A 21264-nucleotide genomic window follows, 5' to 3' on the forward strand; every position below is an offset into this window, starting at 1 on the left:
AAGAGTCAGAATTCTCAGTACCTTCCTATTACTGGAGCTTAAACCCTTACTACTGTACATTCTGCAGCAAACCATAATCATTGACTGTTCAAGACTGATGTACCTATATCTGCCTAGAGATCATAAACTATCTTAAACATCCTAAGTTCTTGCTTACTTATTACACCTCTGGTTGCAGTGTTCCTCAACCACATTCTTTGGGCTCCTCACAGGTGCCATCACCAAGAAGGGAGCTCTTGTTTCCAGGAAGGCATCTGCTAATCTCTTCTCAGAGTAGGTCAACTGACATGAGCTGAAAGCGTCACAGCACAGTTGGACAGAATGATCTTTTAGTCTTTGCAAATGATTTCAACATTGATTTCAAGGAAGCTAGTTCAGTTGATGAAGATTGCAGGGTGATCTGGGGATGCTTTGGTTATCATGTATGTGTAGTTACTTACTGCCTGTACCTGCAGGACCTTTTGAGCAGCAAAGCACTGATTGTAACTGGATTCATCAGTTGAGAAGTCCATGGGTATGCCACATCTGCAAATTTGGCTTGGTCACATGTGAAATACACTTGATGGCTATAGCTTATGCAATTCTACGTATATCATCTGCTGATTCCTTCAAGACAAATAAGTTAAAAACTGTAGTGCCATTGACTGTATTGTCAATGTACATGGCTGATTACCTTGGCAAGAGGTCTTCACCAGGACATTGCCAATTTCGGTGACCACATGGGAAACTCTCATACTCCTAAGTACTAATATGCAATGGTAGAAATGACCAGCAACATATTGGTAATTAGCCCGAACACAAATCCTGTGAGCAACAGCTATGCTAGCTATTTCTGATCTCACTTATTTCACTGATTTGAGATTGCAATATTTAAAACCTTTCTGACTTGCCAATGACAGCCTCATCAATTTGCACTGTTTTCTGATTGTGCTTTTTTCATGCATGTTACAAGAAGCCTAGAAATCCATACATCTTCAGATTTTTAGAATCCTGGGTTAAAACTATATAAAAGCTTGTAGTTTTTTAAAAATATTTTAGAGACATAATACAATAACCTGATCGCCTTGTCCCATAGGTGTTTCCCACACATGGCAGATTGCACTCAGATCGGTTTTAGCTCTTTTAACTTAAAACCCACTCACCTGTTCCTCTGAGAGCGGGAATGGGCATTTTGGTGGTAATTTCTAGAACATAATGCTAATGTGTGTTCTGGCACCGATAATAGTTGTGGTACATCAGTGTTTTACTGATTGCAATAGCAAAATTCAGCTCATTCTGTACATGAGAGGATTGCAGATAACATATGTCATAAGAACAAAGGAGCAGGAATGGGCAATTCGGACTCTCGAGCCTGGCTGCACCATTTGATACGATCGTGGTTGTTCCCATCTTGGTCTCAACTCTACTTTTCTGCACGCTCCTCAATGACCCTACAACCCATTCCGAATTAAAATGTATCTCCTCAAATTTACTCAATGTCCAAACATCCGCCTCACTGTAGGTAGTGAATTCCACAGATTCATGACTCTTTGAGAAGTAATTTCACTTCATCTCTGTTTTAAACATGCAGTCAGCACATCATATGAAACGCTTTGAATTTTGGCTAAGTGGTTAGCCTCACAGTGCCAGGGACCCGGGTTCAGTTCCACCCTCGGTCTGTGTGTAGTTTGCACATTTTCCCCATGTCTGTGTGGGTTTCCTCCGAGTGCTCCAGTTTCCTCTCTCAATCCAAAGATGTGCAGGCTAGGTGGATTGGCCATGCCAAATTGCCCATAGTATTCAGGGATATGAAGATTAGATGGGTTATGGGGAATGGGTTTGGGTGGGATGCTGTGACAGTCTTGTTGGGCTGAAGGGTCTGTTTTCACACTGTAGGGATTCTGTGATAATTCTATGATTCACAACCTCCGAATGGTCCAAATTATGTTACAGCCAGTCGAATACTTTGAAGTGTTCCCAGAGATCTAATTTGTTGGAGTTTATAATCCTTCTTTTCTTCTAAGTACACACCCATCTTTGAAGGTAAAGGCATTTATTTTGTGCGAATCATTGATGAAACTCAATAGAATGAGTGGAATGAATGAAAATCAAGTACAATAAATGTAAGCTCTGAATAAACTGAACTTTTATAACTGAGTTGCTGTTTATTAGTTCCATTCAATTGCAAATTATACAGTTAAGAAAATTAACAATGTTTGTTTGTGTTTATCATGATATTTTCAGTAACTTTAAATTCAGTTGGGGAAAAAAAGGTACTTAGTCTGTTGGATCCCCAGATTTAATGGGATGTGAATTCACACGGTTAATTCTTAACTTGAATCATAGACCTTGGAGAGTTGTAAAACTGACATGAAGTGCTTATGCATCGGAAAGGTGAAGAACGTTAGAAACAGCCCTTCTAAAATACACATGTATGTAACCTCTTGGAACCCAGCCTTAGGATAGCATTGGGAGAACGAAGCATTTGTGGCTATGCACCATCCTGATCTAATTGACTCAGTATTGGGGTGTCTAGCTGTACCTACTGAAGCTAGTGATGTTGGCTTTGTTGAATATCATATTTGTCAGCACAAATACCTGTATCCGTTCTATTAGTTTGATGGAATCTGCGTAATTTTATGTTGCATATTATTCATTGAGATTTTAATCATTTTTCAGACTTGGGATTTGGGGATTTTATTCCCTTGAATGTTAATCATCTAAATATTTGCAAACCTGGAAGCAGAAATTCCTTCCTTTACCAACGGAGTCTGAAATTTATAAAAGATTCTCTGGAAAAAGAATTCAAAAGGTGAATCATTGTCTTGCCAAACTGCCATTGTTTTGACTTTAATAAGCATTCCTACTTTATGCAGTGCTTTATTGCCCTGATTTTCCCATCCAAACAAAATTTTGTAAACAGCTAAGGTGAAGTACATTTTAAGATTCTTAAAAATGTTTGTGTTTAATAAATGAGGCAATATACCTTTATATAATTATCGTGGATTGATTAAAGACAGACTGGTTGTGCTTAAACGTCTATTTTATGAAAAGGATAGTTTTAAGTGATTGTTTAAATCGACATGTTTAACAAAACTAATGTTATTCAGTAATAGCTGTTTGTAACCATTAAATCATTTTCACTTTGTTCTTTGATTTTATAAGAAAGGTAACCCTCCTGTTTTACAATAATCCCAAAACTGCATTAATGAAATTTGCACAATAAATGCCACTTACTGTTTTTGTTGTGTCTAATAATGGGACCATGGTACATCACAATTATTCAATTTATGGCACAATGTTAACGTGTTGTGTTTGTTGCGTTGTCATATCAAGAGGAAACAAATGAAGGCCTGCTTTGTGACAATCTTGACCAAACATCTGAACACAAGTAGTCATTGTAAATGTTTTTGTTCCCAGTGGATGATGCTCCCACAACACTGGTTTTCAAAACAAAATCACTAAAGGCATTCAAAGACTAGGGCATGTTTTTGAAAATTCTCTTTTAAGAGAGAAATGCAAAGTGAGATGAAACAGTCAAAAATGTTATGCTTGTGGATTGTTATTATGTCATTTATTAAATTTATGTTATGATCTAGTTAGGGACTTCCTTAGCCTGCAAATAGTTATCAAGCAAACAAAACTCAAACTTTGAATGCCCCACTGACTGTTTACCATCCAGCAGCTCGTTTCCTTCAGAGACAGCAGCGCAATAACTTGCATACAGGGTCCACAGAGTGGTCAAGCTCAATCTCTTGGTTGCACTGAACTTCGGCTCCTTATTGCCATATCTAATTGTCTAATAAAAAAATGGAGTGAAAACTGATTTTTGAACTGCTGTTCTATGACTGAAATGTTTTGATATATAAAAATAGGGGTGGTATGGTGGCTCAGTGGTTAGCACTGCTACCTCCCAGCACTGGGGACCCAGGTTCTATTCCACCCTCAGGCAACTGTGTGGAGTTTGCACATTCTCCCCATGTCTGCCTGGGTTTCCTCCCACAGTCCAAAGGTGTGCGGGTTAGGTGGATTGTCTGGGCTAAATTGCCTGTAGTGTTCAGGGATATTTAGACTTAGTAGGTTATTGGGGGAGGTGTCTGGGTGGGATGTCTGAGGGTCAGTGTAGACTTGTTGGGCCAAAGAGCCTGTTTCCACACTGTAGGGAATCTATGAAGGGTTGGCACTGGGTCCTCAACTCTTTATAATGAGACAAATGATTTGGATGAAGGGACTGAAGGAATGATAGCTAGATTTATTGATGTGACAAAGATAGGTAGGAAAGTAAGCTCTGAAGAGCCAACAAAGGGATCTAAAGAGGTTAACCAAGTAAGCAAAGATCTGGCAAGTTTAGTACAATGAATGTAAGAAGGTTCTGTTTCACTTGGGGAATTGGTGAGATCACATCCGGAATACCAGAGACAGTGCTTGTCACTACCTACAGAAGGATGTTAACTCATTGGTAGCATAATACTGGGAATGAGCAGATTGCCTTATAAGGAAAGGCTAGATGGATTAAGCATGTATCCACTGGACCTTAGAAGAGTATTAACTAACATAGGTCAAATATTACTAACTATTAATTATTTAAGAGACATAATCTAAACATATAAAATTTTAACGAAACTTGACCAGGTAGATAATGAAGGAATGTTTCCTCTTGTGGGAGATTCTGGAACTAGGTGTCTTAATTTAAAGAGAAGAGATGCTCATTTAAAACCAAGAAGAGAAATAGTTTTTTCTTTCTGTGAAGACTGAGAGTCTTTGAACTTTCTTCCTCTAAAAGCAGTTGATGTAAAATCTTCAAATATTTTTAAGACAGAGGTGGATAAATTCTTGATTACGAAGGGGATGAACGATTTATGATAAGCAGGACTAGATTTGAGATCAAAATCTGACCTTAATGATTGGCAGAGCAGACCTACTCTTATTCCTTATTAATATGCTGGTATTTTGAGAGCACCCTTCCCATAATTCCTGGTAGAAATAAAGTAATGGAATATCCTGATCTGAATGTTACAATCTCCGACTAACAAATTCTCCATTGTTAACAAATTTAAACACGGAATTGAAATAACTTCTCAGAGGCCAGCATCCCAATATCCATCACTCTTTATTTACCGATGACTATAGTGCTGCCTTTCACTGAGTCAGATATTCAGGACGCAGTAACACTGACATTTGTCCTCCTTTGTCAGCCAGCTCTCCCTGACTGAGGCTGTTAGTGTGATTCAATCAGGGAACTTGTATTTTATGATACCTAGCTGGCTGACCATGTTCCAATCACTATATTCCTCTGACTTTGCGTCTGCAGACATGGTGTAGTCTGATTCCTTTGAGAACTTTCTGGCGCATTTTAACATTAGGTCAGGTTCTTCCAACTAGGAAGCCTGTAACAAATGGGAGCTTGCCTCTTGTGCCTGGAGTGCCTCGGCAGACTTCCACTCCCTTCTGGAGGCGGAAACATCAAGGTGGTACTTCTTTCGTGTGTATCTCTGATTCAGAGGACTTGATAATGTTTAACAGAAAGGATGAATCAGTCAGTCCCTGAAGTATTTCTGAAAGCTCCCAGGGGCAGGCCAGATATTGTTTGCACTCAATCTGTGAATTTGCAACTTTCAAATGGTCCACATCCTTATTCAGGACAGTCATACCTACCTGAATGAAATAACAGCACAGAGACTGGTATCCCATCCCTAAGCCACCCTACACTGGCAATCCCTGAAGTGAGGAGACTCTGGCTGTTTTTTTTTAACCGATTCCCCCTCCCACAGCATCCATGTTGTGCGTATGTTAGTGCAGGGACTCAGTGTAGATACCATGTGTGAAAGACTTTATTCAGTCTTTACATCACCAGGAAAACACCCATGTGACCAAGGAACTAGGAACAAACAAACCCTTAAGGGCAATACATGCATTTAAAAAAAATGAAGGGAGAGGGTAAGGACTAAATCAAAATAGAGTTGGAGGGGGAAATAAAACAGCCCAACCCCACTGCAGTGCCCACCTTTTTCAAAAGACATTGAGAGCATTGGTGGACACCATGTGCTCCATCTCCAACAACACCCAAGCTCAAATGTAACCACTGAGGAGGGGAAGGTAGTCTGCAGAAGTGACCTCCACCAATGCCCGCTGTCTTGACCTCTTTATAGCTAACTTGGCCAAGCCCAGGAGTTCTCTGAGGACCCTTCCACACTGGGTGTCCGATGATCAGGAGTGTGGGGCTGAAGTGCAACCAAAAACAGAGCACAAAGTCTTTCAGGTACCTACAAGGGGGAGTGCAAACTCTCACAACCAATGAACACATGGCCTAGAGACTCAACAGTGCCACAAACCAAACAGACTGAGAGTTTGCGAATCACTGCAATCTGTGGTTACAGGGGACTACTGTATGCAACACCCTCCACCCCAGATTCCTGAGGGAAAGAGTTATGACTCCATCATAGAGAGCCCTCCACTGGGGATCTGCATCACCCGGCAGTAAACAGGCATGCCAAGGAGTGTCTGGGCAGTGGATGAAAGAGAAAAGGTGGATGATGTGCAGCAGCGGTCTGTACAGGGTGATTGGTTAACTTTCCTGAAGGAAGTGTAATATATATTTTGGAGGCAGTTCGTGTTGTGGGACATAGGTGACCAGGGGAAATATGGGATTTGGGGTCAACATGAAATTCTGTCTGGGCAGAGGTATGTGCAGGCAGCATTCCACCATACATTTGAGTATCCTCCAAATGGTGCATGATGTTGGGTCCAAGCACAGCCATTTTAAGGCATTCGATGGCATTGGTCATGAATTGGATGTCTACTGCTGCCCTATCTACAAATTCCGGCAGTAGCATCCAGCCCAGGCACCCACCACCCAGCTCATCCCTGACTCTGGTGACACTGCAGGCGTGGCCCTTCCACCAGCCCCACACACCTGCAATTACAGAGGTGCAGATTCCTGAGCAATACTCTCTGACAATACCTGCTACTCCTGACGGTGGATAGGCACAACGTGAGTTGACAATATCCCAGATAGTGATCAGATCCTGGTAAAATGCAGCATACTGAGGGTGACCCGCAAACCCTTGCAGCCAATGAACAGGAGCTGGGTGTTGTAATTGAGGTAACACACCTGGTGGACAAATTGCATTGCCAGAGTGCACCACTAGGAGGCAGCTCAATGTTAGAATCACCACCTGCGTGCAGACACGCACCAGCAACTGACCACCCTCCTCAAAAGGGAGACTGAGAACCTGTGCTGTGACCCTGTGTAATTTTTTGTCTCGCGACAAAACCAGGAAGAAGGGAATAACAACCCAATTAAGGATCTCAGTAAATTAGATCCAATTGGTTCCCATCATTATATTCTCTCTTTGTTTTTTTGTCTCCCTCCACCACCTCCCTCCACACCCCGCACCCCCCCCTCCCCCACCATCCCCATCCCAGGGATGTAGGCCTGGGCTTTCTCATCTCCTTCAATGTTCTTGTCTCAGGTCTGGTTTCTTTGTTATGGGTGGTGTGTACCGGATCATAATCTGTCCCTTGCATCGGGATCATCTTGGTAGAGTTTCCTCCTTCTTCCAGCAGTAACAATATTAAGGCCTCATCCGTCTCAGACTCTGGAGGTTTCCTTGACACTAGATTGAGGGGGAGAGTCCAAGATTTCCAACAGGTCTTCTGGCTGTAATGAGGAGCCAAGTGTGTTTTCTTCCTGCCCCATCTGTGAGGCTGCAGCTTTCAGGTGATCCACATTTTGTTCAGGACTGCCTCACTCACCCGAAATTTGTGTGCCACAGGACCTGACCTTGCCTCATAACCTGGGTTCCAACACTAAACATTGTCCCTGTAGTAAACTGTCTATCTTGCTTGGAGGATGCACATGGTCAGCATTGGAGTTACTGCTACTGTTTTACATTTGCCTCTCGGTCTGAGATTATCAGATTTAATCTGGTGTGGAGTCTTCTCCCCATCAATACCTCTGCGAGAGCCATGCCTGTAGTTGTGTGAAGGCTGGTCCTATTATCAAACAGGAACCAGGACAGATTGGTATCGAATGAAGCTGTAAGCTACTTCTTTAAGCCTGCCTTTGAAGTTTGGCCCACTGTTTCTGCCAGGCGACTGAACATTGGATGGTATGGAGTTGTCCAAACATGTCAAGTGCCAATTGACTTTAGGAAATACTTGAATTCCCTGCTGGTAAATGACATCTCATTGTCCATGACAATGATTTCTGGGAGTGCCTGTATTGCAAATGATGCTCGCAGCATTTCAATTGTCATCCCTGAGTTTGCTGAATAAATTCTACGCATGTCCAACCACTTTGAATGGGCATCCACAATGACCAGGAACATTAAGTCCGTGAAAGGACCAGCATTGTCAACACATAACCGAATGCAAGGTTCACTGAGCCATTCCCACAAATGTAGGGGTGTCACCAGTGGCAATATTGCATACAGTTCTGGTCACCCCATTACAGGAAGGATGTGGAAACATTGGAAAAGGTGCAGAGGAGATCTACCAGGATGTTGCCTGGTCTGGAGAGAAGGTCTTATGAGGAAAGGTTGAGGGACTTGGGTCTGCTCTCATTGGAGAGAAGAAGGCTAAGGGGGGATTTAATAGAGACATACAAGATGATCAGAGGATTAAATAGGGTGGACAGTGAGAGTCTTTTTCCTTGGATGATGACGTCAGCTTGTACAAGGGGGCATAGCTGCAAATTGAGGGGTGATAGATTTAAGACAGATGTCAGAGGCAGGTTCTTTACTCAGAGAGTGGTAAGGGTGTGGAATGCCCTGCCTGCCAATGTAGTTAACTCAGCCATATTAGGGGCATTTAAACAGTCCTTGGATAAGCATATGGATGATGATGGGATAGTGTAGGGGGATGGGCTTAGATTAGTTCACAGGTTGGCGCAACATCGAGGGCTGAAGGGCCTGTTCTTCGCTATATTGTTCTATGTTCTACACCTTGGCTATGAGACCATTTCCAAGGCTGACACTTTTTCAGTAGGAGGTATGAGGGTCGCAGAATGGAAGCCAAGTTACCTAAAGACATCCTGTATTATTTCAGCAAACAAAGGAAAGTCCAGCTCCAATACAAACATGGGGGCGCTGGGGCACCTTTGATCACCCTCACTTTACATTCTAACAGGTGTACCCCAGTCTTGTCGACTCTGTCTCCCAAGTCACTTAAGGTGCCTGGAGCACACATTTTTTCCTTCAAGGGTATACACCTGCGTTGGAGAAACATTTGAGCATTAGTCCAAGTTCTCTAAATTCTTTTTATTGGGCTTCCCAGTTGTTAATACATTATCCTGATAAATGACAACCGGGGGGCGACTTTGTAAAATGTTCTCCATTTTCTATTGGACAATGGCACAGGCTGATGAAACCCCTAAAGGCAGTCTTGTCTATTGTTACAAAGGTTTATGGGTATTAATTGTAGCATAATTCTGGGAATCTTCTCTAATTGCAGTTTGAAAAGGATAGCCCTGCCCACCAGCTTTGCGTAAAAGTCCTCTATGCAAGGGTCTGGGTATTTATTCAGCTGCAAAAAGCAGTTACTGTTTGTTTAAAATCCCTACAAATGTGAACTGACCTAATAGGCTTCACAAATCGGTATGATTGATGCTGCCAATTCCAGAACTGTACTGGTTTTGATTATTCCTTCGCTTTCCAGCCTCCTGATTTCTGCCTCTAATTTTGCATGTAAGGCAAACAGCACCAGGTGGGTCTTGCAGGATCGTGGAATTGCTTCCTGGTCAACATGTAAGGTGGCCTTGGACCTTCGCTTGTCACTTCTCTGGGGATTTAATTAGGACTTTACTCAGGCAGTAATTTTCTATTTGAAAAATGTTATGCCAATCAAATTGAATCTTTCTGCAACAATTTTGCCACATCAAGCTTGGGTCTAGACCTTTTACTACCATCAGTGTTAATTGAACCAGCTGCTTCTCATCAGAGACTGCAACCAAAATTGTACCCCTAATCTGTAAATATTCCCTGGGGTATGTTCTCAGCCTGGCCAAGGTCTTCTGCAAACTTTAGGGTTGGAGTCCAGAGTAAATTTTGGTAAAGACTGGTTTCACAATCACTGATACAGCTGCACTTGTATTGAGCTCTATCAGGACCTCTGTCACTCCTGTTTATATCTGTCAACCCAGAATCTCTGAATGGACCAGATTAACAGCCCTAGTCAGGGAACACATAGTCTATGATATCTACCTGGTTGACCTCATTACAATCACTACAGTTCTGGCCTTGATCTTCAGTTGCAATTTATACTCTCCCTTCTATGCTGTTCCCTCATGCTCCCTATCCTGTTCCAACTCCCAGGAAAATGTTGTAGGCCTGTCTGCTGCAATTTATACAATCACACTTGGGGCTGTTTATTGACAGGTCTGATCTCACTTCGACTCTCAGGTAAGTGGTAATAAGCATAAGACTCTGCAGCAATTTCCAGCATCACTCTGCTCCCTTAAGAGAAAAAGAGAGACTTACGACAGGTACCAAGGGCTCAAAACAGCAGAAGCCCTAGAGAAGTTTAGAATGTGCAAGAGTGAATTAAAGGGGAGATTCAGAGAGTTAAAAGGGAATACGAAAGGGTACTGGCAGGTAAAATAAATGAAAAGCTGAGTTGTTTTATAGATGATTAATTGCAAAAGGACAGTGAAGGTGTAGGTAGGTTTGAAATGCATATTTTGGATTGGTGTTCACTAATGAGAGGGATGACCTGGGTATAGAAATCAGGGAGAGGTTCTGTGACACAATGAAAGAAATTAACGTAAGCAGTGAGGAGGTTCTGAGTGGTCTGACAGGCTTAAAAGCAGATAAATCTCAAGGCTCGATGAAATGCATCCCATGTTTTTAAACGAGGTAAGGGAGGAAATAACAGGGACACTTGTAAAAATTTCACTTCTCTTGCTAAAGGAGAGGGGCCAGAGAATTATTGAACACCCAGTCTGATACCATTGTTCAAGAAGGAAACAACGGATAAAGCAGGAAACTTCGAGTCTAACATCGGTGGTGAGGAAACTATCGGAAGCAATTTTGAGGAAGAGAATTAAATTGCATTTGGAGAAGCAGGAATAAATCAAGAAAAGTTATGGTTTTGCAAAAGGGCGGTCATGCCTGACAGACTTGATTTAATTTTTTGAAGAAGTGACCAGGTGCCTTGACGCGTTTTACCATAATGTACTTGGACTTGAGCAAGGCCTTTGATAAGGGTACTGCATGGGAGACTGATCGCAAAAGTAAGAGCCCATGGAATCCATGGAAATTTAGCTAGTTTTCATCCATAATTGGCTGAGTGGCAGGAAGTAGAGAGTGATGGCTGAGGGGAGCTTTTCCAGCTGAAAAGTTGTGTCCAGTGGAGTCCCACAATGGTAAGTATTGGGTTCTTGTTGTTTGTTGTTTATATAAATTATTTACACTTGAATGTAGATAGGTTAACAAGTAAGCTCACAGGCAATAAAAAAAATGGTCGGGAGGTAAATAGTGAGGAGCATACCCTTAGATTACAGAAGGATATATTGTTCAATGGCAATTGGAATTTAATCTGGATAAACGTGACGTGATACACTCGGTCAGGACAAACAAGCTGAGGGAATACATGATGAGTGATAGGATCCTGGGAAACACTGAAGATCAGAGGGTCCTTGATGTACAAGTATACTGCCCTGCTAAGATTTCAGGACAGGTGGGTAAAGTGGTCAAGAAAGTATACAGGATACTTAAATGCCACCAGTCTGTGAGGTCGTGGGACAGATAGAAGAAGTGTTTCAGAAGACATATGAGATATTAGACTTTATTAGCTGTGGCATAATGTTTAACAGAAGATAGGTTATACTGGAACTGTATAAAATATTGCTTAGGCCACAGCGAGAGTATTATCTGCAGTTCCAAAATCCACATGAAAGGAGGGATGTAATAGCATTAGAGAGGTTGCAGAGAAGACTTATCAGGATGCTTCTTGGGCTAGATACTTTTCATTGTGCAGACAGATTAGCCAGACTGGTGTATTTTCCTTAGGGCAGAGGAGATTGAGAGGGGACATAACTGAGATGTATAAAATTATGAGGGGGGTAGATAGGATAGACAGGAATAAACCTTTCCCCTTGATGGGGGGATCAATGACCAGGGAGAGGGTCGGTGTAGATTTAAGGTAAGGGACTGAAGGTTTAGTGGAGATATGAAGAAATTATCTTTCATCCAAAGGGCTTTGGAATCTGGAAATCACTGCCTATAAGGTTGGTAGAAGTAGAAACCCTCATAATATTTAAGAAACTCGTAAATGTTCATTCATGATGCCAAGACGTACAAGTTTATGGGTTAAGTGCTGAAGAATGGATTAGAAATAGATAGTTGTTTCAGCCAGTGAGGAAGCAATTGGCCTAAAGACCTTTTTCTTTGTACTGGACATCTGTATGACTCCATGACTGTTCCCTCTTAAGTCCAATCCCACATGAATTCCCAATTAAATAGTGTAGGCTTTAAGCCTCAGTCATGATTCATGCTCTCCTACTCCATGATAACCCCTCACAGGTCTAATCTCCGTCTGACCTCCACGTAAGTATTGAAGACCTTGAGCCTCGGCCATGATTTATACCCTCCTGCTATGTATCACTCTCTCACAGGTCTAATACCAATCTGATTCCAAGTTCTGAGAAAGGGTCACCAGACCCAAAACATTAACTCCGTTTTATCCTTCACAGATGCTGCCAGACCTGCTGATCTTTTCCAGCAATTTTGTTTTTGTTCCTTATTCCAATGTAGGTGTCAAGCCACTCCAGAAATTTACATTCTCCTGCTCAAAGCCTGCCTCACAGGCCTGATTCTGCACTAAACTCCAGGTAAGGTGCATACACACTGAGCCTCAGCCATGATTCATGCTCTCCTGCTCCATGCTTCTCCCTTACAGACTGGATCCCGCAGTGACATCGATGTAAGTAGTGTAGGCTTTGACCCATGTCGGCGACTTTTGCTCTCCAGCTCCAACTGCACCCTCACAGGCCCAATTCCACACTTACCTTTAGCTAAGAGGGTTCAGAGGAGGTTTACCAGGATGCTGCCTGGACTGGAGGGCTTATCTTATGAAGAGAGGTTGACTGAGCTCGGACTTTTTTCATTGGAGAAAAGGAGGAGGAGAGGGGACCTAATTGAGGTATACAAGATAATGAGAGGCATAGATAGAGTTGATAGCCAGAGACTATTTCCCAGGGCAGAACTGGCTAGCACGAGGGGTCATAGTTTTAAGCTGGTTGGTGGAAAGTATAGAGGGAATGTCAGAGGCGGGTTCTTAACACAGAGAGTTGTGAGAGCTTGGAATGCGTTGCCAGCAGCAGTTGTGGAAGCAAGGTCATTGGGGTCATTTAAGAGACTGCTGGACATGCATATGGTCACAGAAATTTGAGGGTGCATACATGAGGATCAATGGTCGGCACAACATTGTGGGCTGAAGGGCCTGTTTTGTGCTGTACTGTTCTATGTTCTATGTTCTAATCGTGGGTAAAGGGACAGTTGGGAAATGGGAGCTCTTTAAGAATGAGACAATGAGAGTTCAGAATTGGGAATAGGGGATGGAATTTTTGCAGGAGGTTGGGTGGGAGGAGGTGTATTCTTGGTAGCTGTGGGAGTCGGTGGGCTTGAAATGGACATCAGTTTCCAACTGGTTACCTGAGATGGAGACTGAGAGGTCTAGGAAGGTGAGGGATGTGTTGGAGATGGCCCAGGTGAACTTGAGGTTGGGGTGGAAGGTGTTGGTGAAGTGGATGAACTGTTCGAGCTATTCCTCCGTCTCCGCTGCATCTGCTCCCAGGATGAAGCATTCCACTCCCGCACATCCCAGATGTCCACGTTCTTCAAGGACCACAAATTTCCCCCCGCAGTGGTCGAGAACGTCCTTGACCGCATTTCCAGCAACACATACCTCACATCCCGCCCCCACCACAACTGCCCCAAGAGGATCCCCCTCATTCTCACATACCACCCCACCAACCTCCGGATACAACGCATCATCCTCCGACACTTCTGCCATCTACAATCTGATCCCACCACCCAAGACGTTTTTCCATCCCCACCCTTGTCTGCCTTCCGGAGAGACCATGCTCTCCGTGACTCCCTTGTCCGCTCCACACTCCCCTCCAACCCCACCACACCCGGCACCTTCCCCTGCAACCGCAAGAAATGCCACACTTGCCCCCACACCTCCTCCCTCACCCCCATCCCAGGCCCCAAGATGACTTTCCATATTAAGCGGATGTTCACCTGCACATCTGCCAATGTGGTATACTGTATCCATTGTACCCGGTGTGGCTTCCTTTACATTGGGGAAACCAAGCGGAGGCTTGGGGACCGCTTTTCATAACACCTCCGCTTGGTTCGCAATAAACAACTGCACCTCCCAGTCGCGAACCATTTTAACTCCCCCTCCCATTCCTCAGATGACATGTCCATCATGGGCCTCCTGCAGTGCCACAATGATGCCACCTGAAGGTTGCAGGAACAGCAACTCATATTCCACTTGGGAACTCTGCAGCCCAATGGTATCAATGTGGACTTCACAAGCTTCAAAATCTACCCTTCCCCTACTGCTTCCCAAAACCAGCCCAGTTCTTCCCCTCCCCCCACTGCATCACAAAACCAGCCCAGCTCGTCCCCTCCCCCCACTGCATCCCAAAACCAGCCCAGCGTGTCTCCACCTCCCTAACCTGTTCTTCCTCTCACTCATCCTTTCCTCCCACCTCAAGCCGCACCTCCATTTCCTACCTGCTACCTCATCCCGCATCCTTGACCTGTCCATCTTCCCTGGACTGACCTATCCCCTCCCTACCTCCCCACCTATACTCTCCTCTCCACCTATCTTCTTTTCTCTCTATCTTTTGTCCGCCTCCCCCTCTCTCCCTATTTATTCCAGAACCCTCTCTCCACCCCCCCCTCTCTGATGAAGGGTCTAGGCCCTAAACATCAGCTTTTTGTGCTCCTGAGATGCTGCTTGGTCTGCTGTGTTCATCCAGCTTCACACTTTGTTGTCTTGACAACCGGTAGTTTTCCAAAAGGCACTTGTGAAGAGGGAAAAAGAAATGGTAAGATACTTCTTCTGTGAGAAAGAGAGAAAGCATTGCATTTTTCAATAACTAGGAAATAAGTGAGGATGACAGTAAAATCTCAAACAAAACTGTGCACATATCAAGCCAAAGTTGAACCATCTGATTCACCAATCTAAATTTCAGAGCCTAAGAAAGAAGTAGGTTAGCTGTTGACAATTTCCTAATGATATTGAGAAATGTAATAATAGTGCAAATTCAAAGAAGCAAATGAAAGACTGACAGTTAGCTGGTATAGGAGATGAAGTGTTATAAAAGAGTTTGAATTTCAGAATTAGTATTTCATTACAAAATTTGATTGGAAATTTTACTTAGACACAAAGAGGTGTGATGTTTCTTTTAAAGAAAGAAGATGTCATCACAGGATAGTTATAGAAATGTAGGATATCATTCGGATAGCAGAGCTTATACCCAGTGCCAATCCTCTGTGTATTCTCTCAAGCTCAGCAATCTTCTTTTCATTTTCAGAAATAGTAAAATTGTGATGAGTCAACTTTGGATGAGACAGGACTGTGATTGTGTTACGGCTATCAGCTATTCCCACCAGCAGAATAACAAATCCAATTGAATGATGCCTAAAATAAGACAAAACTCCCCATGGTTAATTCTGGATTAGCTGGTGTCTTTTACAGTTTGGGCCAATGTTCTCCAACCTTTTTTAGCACAAGATTTTTGAAGAAAATATAACATAACTAGTTTGTTATGAGTGATGTATAACTTTAAAGTCAAACAGATATAATTATTCATTTTATTCCTTATTCACTGAGTCTCAATGTGACACTTGTGACTGCACATTATCTGCCAGTGCTTTGAAGCCTGGTTTGTAGTTTGAGACTGTTGGTCAAACACAGTCCATCAAATAATTGTCTGTGAAGCAGGTGCAGTGCTTGGGTTTAATTATCCACATTTTGGATAATACTGTTTCTTAGACATACATAGAACCAAAGTAAGCTTTCACTTTAAAATCACAGGATGATGGAATTGGGTAATTTTCTCTGTTTATGAGTATATGAAGTACAAATTGTTGTCTGAAGATCAAAAATCTGACTTTCAAGTCAAATCATTTTGCATAGCAAGTACCTCCATGTCAACTTCACTGTTTTGTAAATCAAACACTTGATGGAATTTTGTCGCCAACCCACCAAAGTTACCTAAAGAATAGATTTGAGATGAATGTTTGTTCGACCACATCTAATTTATGAAAATCACCTGTTGAATTCCTCTGCTAACTTCCTCAAATGTGCACATATTTTCTGAGTGAAACCATATTCTTTGTCTTTGACTTCTTTTTATGGTATTTTCTCCACACTCAGGGAAATGTTGCAGCATTTTAGTTTTACATTAGGAGGACCATAGGCCCAGTTTCAATTTGAGTACATTCACTGCATTCATTCATATGTGCTTCCTTGTAGTTCACTATTTAGCTCATTCATTTTTGTATTTATGTCTGTAATGAACCCAACGTTGAGCAACCACACATTGTCTGACAACTCATTGCACGTTTCAATCCTTGATTTAGGAAAGGGACAATTTCAGACATCAGATCTAAAAATATTTGCAGGATCTTCCCTCAATTTAACAACTTCAAATCAATATTGGAGGATTGGTTCACAATAAGCAGCATTCTGTCCATTGAGCAAGCATTCAAACAAGCAGTGTTGAAGGACTCTTGCTTGAAACTACTTTACAATATTAACAAAAACTTTTATTACATGAGAAATATCCATAACTTTACTTTCTAATGCTCGCTGGTGAACTATATAGTGGTAAATGACAAAAGAAGAGAAAGCAGGATCATTCCTCAAAAATGCAACAAGGCCCACATTTGCACCAAGCATAAGTGGTGTACATCAATTGTGGTGGAAACCAGTTTCAAATTGGAATGTTTTTCTCAAGCACATATTTTTTGAATTCATTGTAGATATCCTTGCTCCTTGTTCTCTACATAAGGGCCGTAGGGGTGAAAATGTCCTTTTTAATTGTTGTGTCCTCAAAATGCATGCAAGCAAAAGCAATCAGCTGGGCTGTGTTGAACATGTCAATGGATTCATTGAACTGCAATGAGAAACACTGCTGGGAAATACCTGTTCTAATTCCTGAAAGATGTCTTTGGACAAAGCTTTCACTCGTTTTGCTACTGCAAAAGCACCAATTGATATGTTGTGGATTGCTGCTGTTATTTTTAACTCTGTTCTTAAAGCTTTTGAATAGTCAGTGGCTACAATATTTGTTCTTTAAATATCTCACGAATTGGGCTTTTGTTTTGTTTTGCTGGAAGATGGCAAACATAAAAAGATGCTTCAGTACAAATTTTGTCAAAAGCATGCCTTTCATGGAAAGATATCATCAAATTTGGTGTGCATTGCTGTGTGAAGTCATTCCAAATTTCACTTTTTATTTATCAATATATTTTGGTGACATACAAGGCTCTTATCTTGTACAGTTGTGAAGAGAAATTCAGTTTCCGATTCCACGTGAAAGCTGTACACTCATCATTATTGCTTTACTTATTTGTTTGTAATGTCACACTGTTGCTGGGCACACTGCAGATAGGCCTCTGTATTCACCTATTCTCTTATTTACCCATCTCTTTCCCTAGCCAAAGCCTCAAAATCAGTAGTAATGTCCTGGGACATGCCACTGTGGCATTAAATGCAAATCAATATTTGACTGCATTAAACAGCTCCTGATACATTCAATAGATTTTGTTCTTTTGAATTAATATACGGATATGAGAGGCTAATTTTAGGACACCACAGTGGCTCAATGGTTAGCACTGAGGCCTCACAGGGCTAGGGACCCAGGTTCCAGGTCTTTGGATTGTGCCCTGAGACATTAGTGATCAGTGACCCCTCTGAGGTCCTTTGGCGCAAATAATGAGCTGATTTCGCCATCCAGCTGCTCTAATTTTCATTTTGAGATTTCTTGATGTCTAGCTTGTTTGGAAAGTTTGGTAAGATAAAAAGCTAAATATTAATGAGGCAAGCTGGGCCATCAACAAAGCATTTAACAAGCAATAATTACCCTTAATTGCAATTTGCCATGGCGTAGTGAGAAACTCACCAAGCCATTTGTGAAAAGGCTAAAAGATGCTCCTGACATTGAGATGAGCCTATTGTACTTCTCGTTCGATTCTGTCACAAATTTCACTCGTTGTTCAGACCTCTATACAATTCTGTCCAAGGTGTTAGTATCGTCACCTGGGGACAGCTGATTGGACTTTATCAAAAAGAAACTCAATGGTGTGAATTATTTAATTAATACTCCAGAGATGATAAATAATCCATGAGTGTATCATGTTGACATGTTGAAAAAATATTGTGACAGGGCTACGGCGGAAAAGTATACTAATTGTAGTGAAAAACATAGCAAGTAAAACAGAACAATCAGAACATTTGGAGAATGAATCATAGAGTGAAAATCCAGAAGTTCATACTCCAACAAACAAATTAGAAAATATGGAAGTGCTTAAAAGGTTAGATAGCATCATATTTTATTTTGTTGAAAAAAAGAACAAAGAATAATACAGTACAGGAACAGGCCTTTTGGCCCTCCAAGCCTGAGCCAACATATTTTGCCTTTCCATACTAAAATTGATTTACTTACGGGATCCGTATCCCTCTATTCCCTTCCTATTCATGTCTTTGCCCAGGTGCATCTTGATTGCTGCAATGGTGTCTGTTTCCACCACCTCCTCTGGCAGCATGTCCCAGGTACACACCACCCTTTGTGTGAAAAACATGCCTCGCACATCTTTTTTAAAACTTACCCCTCCTGCACCTTGAACCTGTGTGCCTGAGTAATTGATCCCTCCACCCTGGGAAAAAGCCTCATACATCCCACTTCATCTGTGCCATTCACAATCTTATAAACTTCAATCAGGTTGCCCCTCAACCTCCTGCATTCCAGTGAAAACAAACTCAATCTGTCCAACTTTTCTTCATCCCTAAAATCCTCCATACCAGACAGCATCCTGGTAAAGCTTTTCTGTGCCCTGTCCAAAGCATCCATATCCTTCTGGTCGCGTGGTGACCAGAACTGTACACAACAGAAACACAGAAGATAGGAGCAGGAGGAGGCCCTTCGGCCCTTCGAGCATGTTCTGCCATTCTTCACGAAAATGGCTGATCGTCCAACTGAATAGCTTAATCCTGCTTTCTCCCCACAACCTTTGATCCTATTCACCCCAAGTGCTATATCTAGTTGCCTCTTGAATAACATTCAATGTTTTACATCTACTACTTCCTGTGGTAATGAATTCTGCAGGCTCACCACTCTTTGGGTGAAGAAATGTCTCATCTCCCTCGTTCTGGACACACCTGCCAACTGTAATTGCAGCTACTATTTTCATATTGCACACTTTTGGTTTCGAACTCAATGGAAGGCAATCGAGAGCACTTCTCAGCCAGTGGCTTCCAGTCTCTGCCTATATGTGTTGGTGAGTTTCCAAACATCCAAGTATCATTTCTGATAGCCCTTCCTGTAAACCCCATAAGCATTGCACGACTGCAGGTCTCTATCCAGTCCATCTAATGAGCCTGTCCTGATAACTTTTCTCACCTAGTACCTGGTGTATGAGGTAACCAGGCTAAATGTGGTCATATGCCTGCTCCCAGTGCCAGGATTCTCCTGACAGATTTTCCTGCGCCCCCCCCCCCCCCCCCCACCACCCGCATGACACCTTCCCATCCATATTTTACTACACCCGCCTTGTTGCTCCCATCACAATTGTCATCCCCACTTCTCCTCAGCCTCACAGGCCCCAGTACCAAAGAATAATAAAATTATTTTGATGATGCTTCATTCCCCAACAGTATAGTTAGAAAATCATTCATGTGGTTGTTGTCTGATTCACTGTTTAATGTCAACATGTCACAACTGTTAGTGTGACATGGCAGTGATATTAAGATAATTCTTGATGCATAATGAAAATTATAAAAGGTAGATTTTCATTTGTTAGAGAGAGGCATGATTTTTGGCCCATGATTTATACCTATTTTTGCTCATTTGTTTGTATACACCTTTTCCCAATCACTGTCCCCTGCTCACCTTTCATGAACCTCTTCCAGGCCCCACATCTCACTCACTCACCATGCCCACCTTCCAAATTTTCTCCCTTCTCACACTTTCTGAGTAACTCCCTTTAGACCTACGACTCACTCAGTCAACACCCGCTCTCCTAACTGGCTTTCTGTTTCTAAGCTTCGTCATCACAGATGTCAAGGCAACTGGCCCATAGTTTTCTGTTTTCTACATCCCTACCTTCTTGAATATTGGAGTTAGATTTTCCACTTTCCAGTCTGATGGCAATATTCTGAACTGTAGCAAATTTTGGAAAATTAACACAAATGAATCTACTACCTCATTAACCACCTATTTTAATGCTGTTAGGGGGAAATTTGGGTATGACGAGTTAACCTGTTATCTACATGAAGTTCCAACTGGGATTAGAATGAGTTAGAGAGTTTTAGATAACTTCATAAGCTACAGTAATACAAATCCTACTACCTCAGTAATATAAATCATTTATGATTCTGTTTTATTTATTCTTATTCAAGGAAGTAATCAGGTTAAAAGGAACTGCAGAAATACGATCAGATGCTGATGTAGCAGACAGAGTTTCTGTGAAAATGTACTGTGGCTGAACCAGCATTAACCCTGAGGTCTTATTTGGAAGTGTAATGAGAAGATGACCCCATACTACAGTGAGAAAAACAAAGTAATGGAGTCGAGTCAAGGATGGGAATAAAGCGTAGCCTTCAGAGAGGAGATACAATGACATCTGGGAAGATATGAGTGGTAAGACCAAGTGTAACAGGCACCTTGGCACTTTAGGAATGTATGATAAACAAGGTCTTTGTCTAAAGCAGATCATCTTGGAATTCAAGTACTATCTATGTGACTTACAATGTATGAATATCTAATTAATCCTCATTGAGTTAGAATGCTATCTTGGAATCTTTCCTTGGGCAGACCGTCCCAGCACTGGATCAATGTATGATCATTGACCTCTACCTCAACAATGCCCTCGGATGAAATACATCAGGACCTGGGAACTTTGTTCTTGGCTTTATTAATAAGGGCATAGAGTACAAGAGCAGGGAGATGATGTTGAACTTGTGCAAAACACTTGTTAAACATCAGCTGGTGTATTGTATATGTTTGTGGGCACATTACAGGAATAGTGTGATTGCATTGGAGAG

At 42.1% G+C, this 21264-nt stretch overlaps 1 protein-coding gene across 2 annotated transcripts in view; it reads left to right on the forward strand.

Moving 5' to 3' along the window:
* The window catches only part of serac1 (serine active site containing 1), a 266772-nt gene extending 245921 nt beyond the window's left edge, over nt 1-20851 (forward strand). Inside the window, exons 16-18 of one of the 2 annotated variants that reach the window (XM_048536593.2) lie at nt 2659-2791; nt 19328-19499; nt 20620-20851. In XM_048536593.2, coding sequence (XP_048392550.1) covers nt 2659-2791; nt 19328-19499; nt 20620-20706 — 392 coding nt within the window. In that variant the 3' untranslated portion in view covers nt 20707-20851. Of the gene's footprint in view, nt 1-2658; nt 2792-19327; nt 19500-20619 lie in introns of those variants that run through there. The other variant, XM_048536595.2, reaches the window with a different exon arrangement.
* The last annotated feature ends 413 nt before the right edge of the window (nt 20852-21264 follow it).

Source organism: Stegostoma tigrinum, chromosome 9 (assembly GCF_030684315.1).
Source record: "Stegostoma tigrinum isolate sSteTig4 chromosome 9, sSteTig4.hap1, whole genome shotgun sequence".
Classification (NCBI taxonomy): domain Eukaryota; kingdom Metazoa; phylum Chordata; class Chondrichthyes; order Orectolobiformes; family Stegostomatidae; genus Stegostoma; species Stegostoma tigrinum.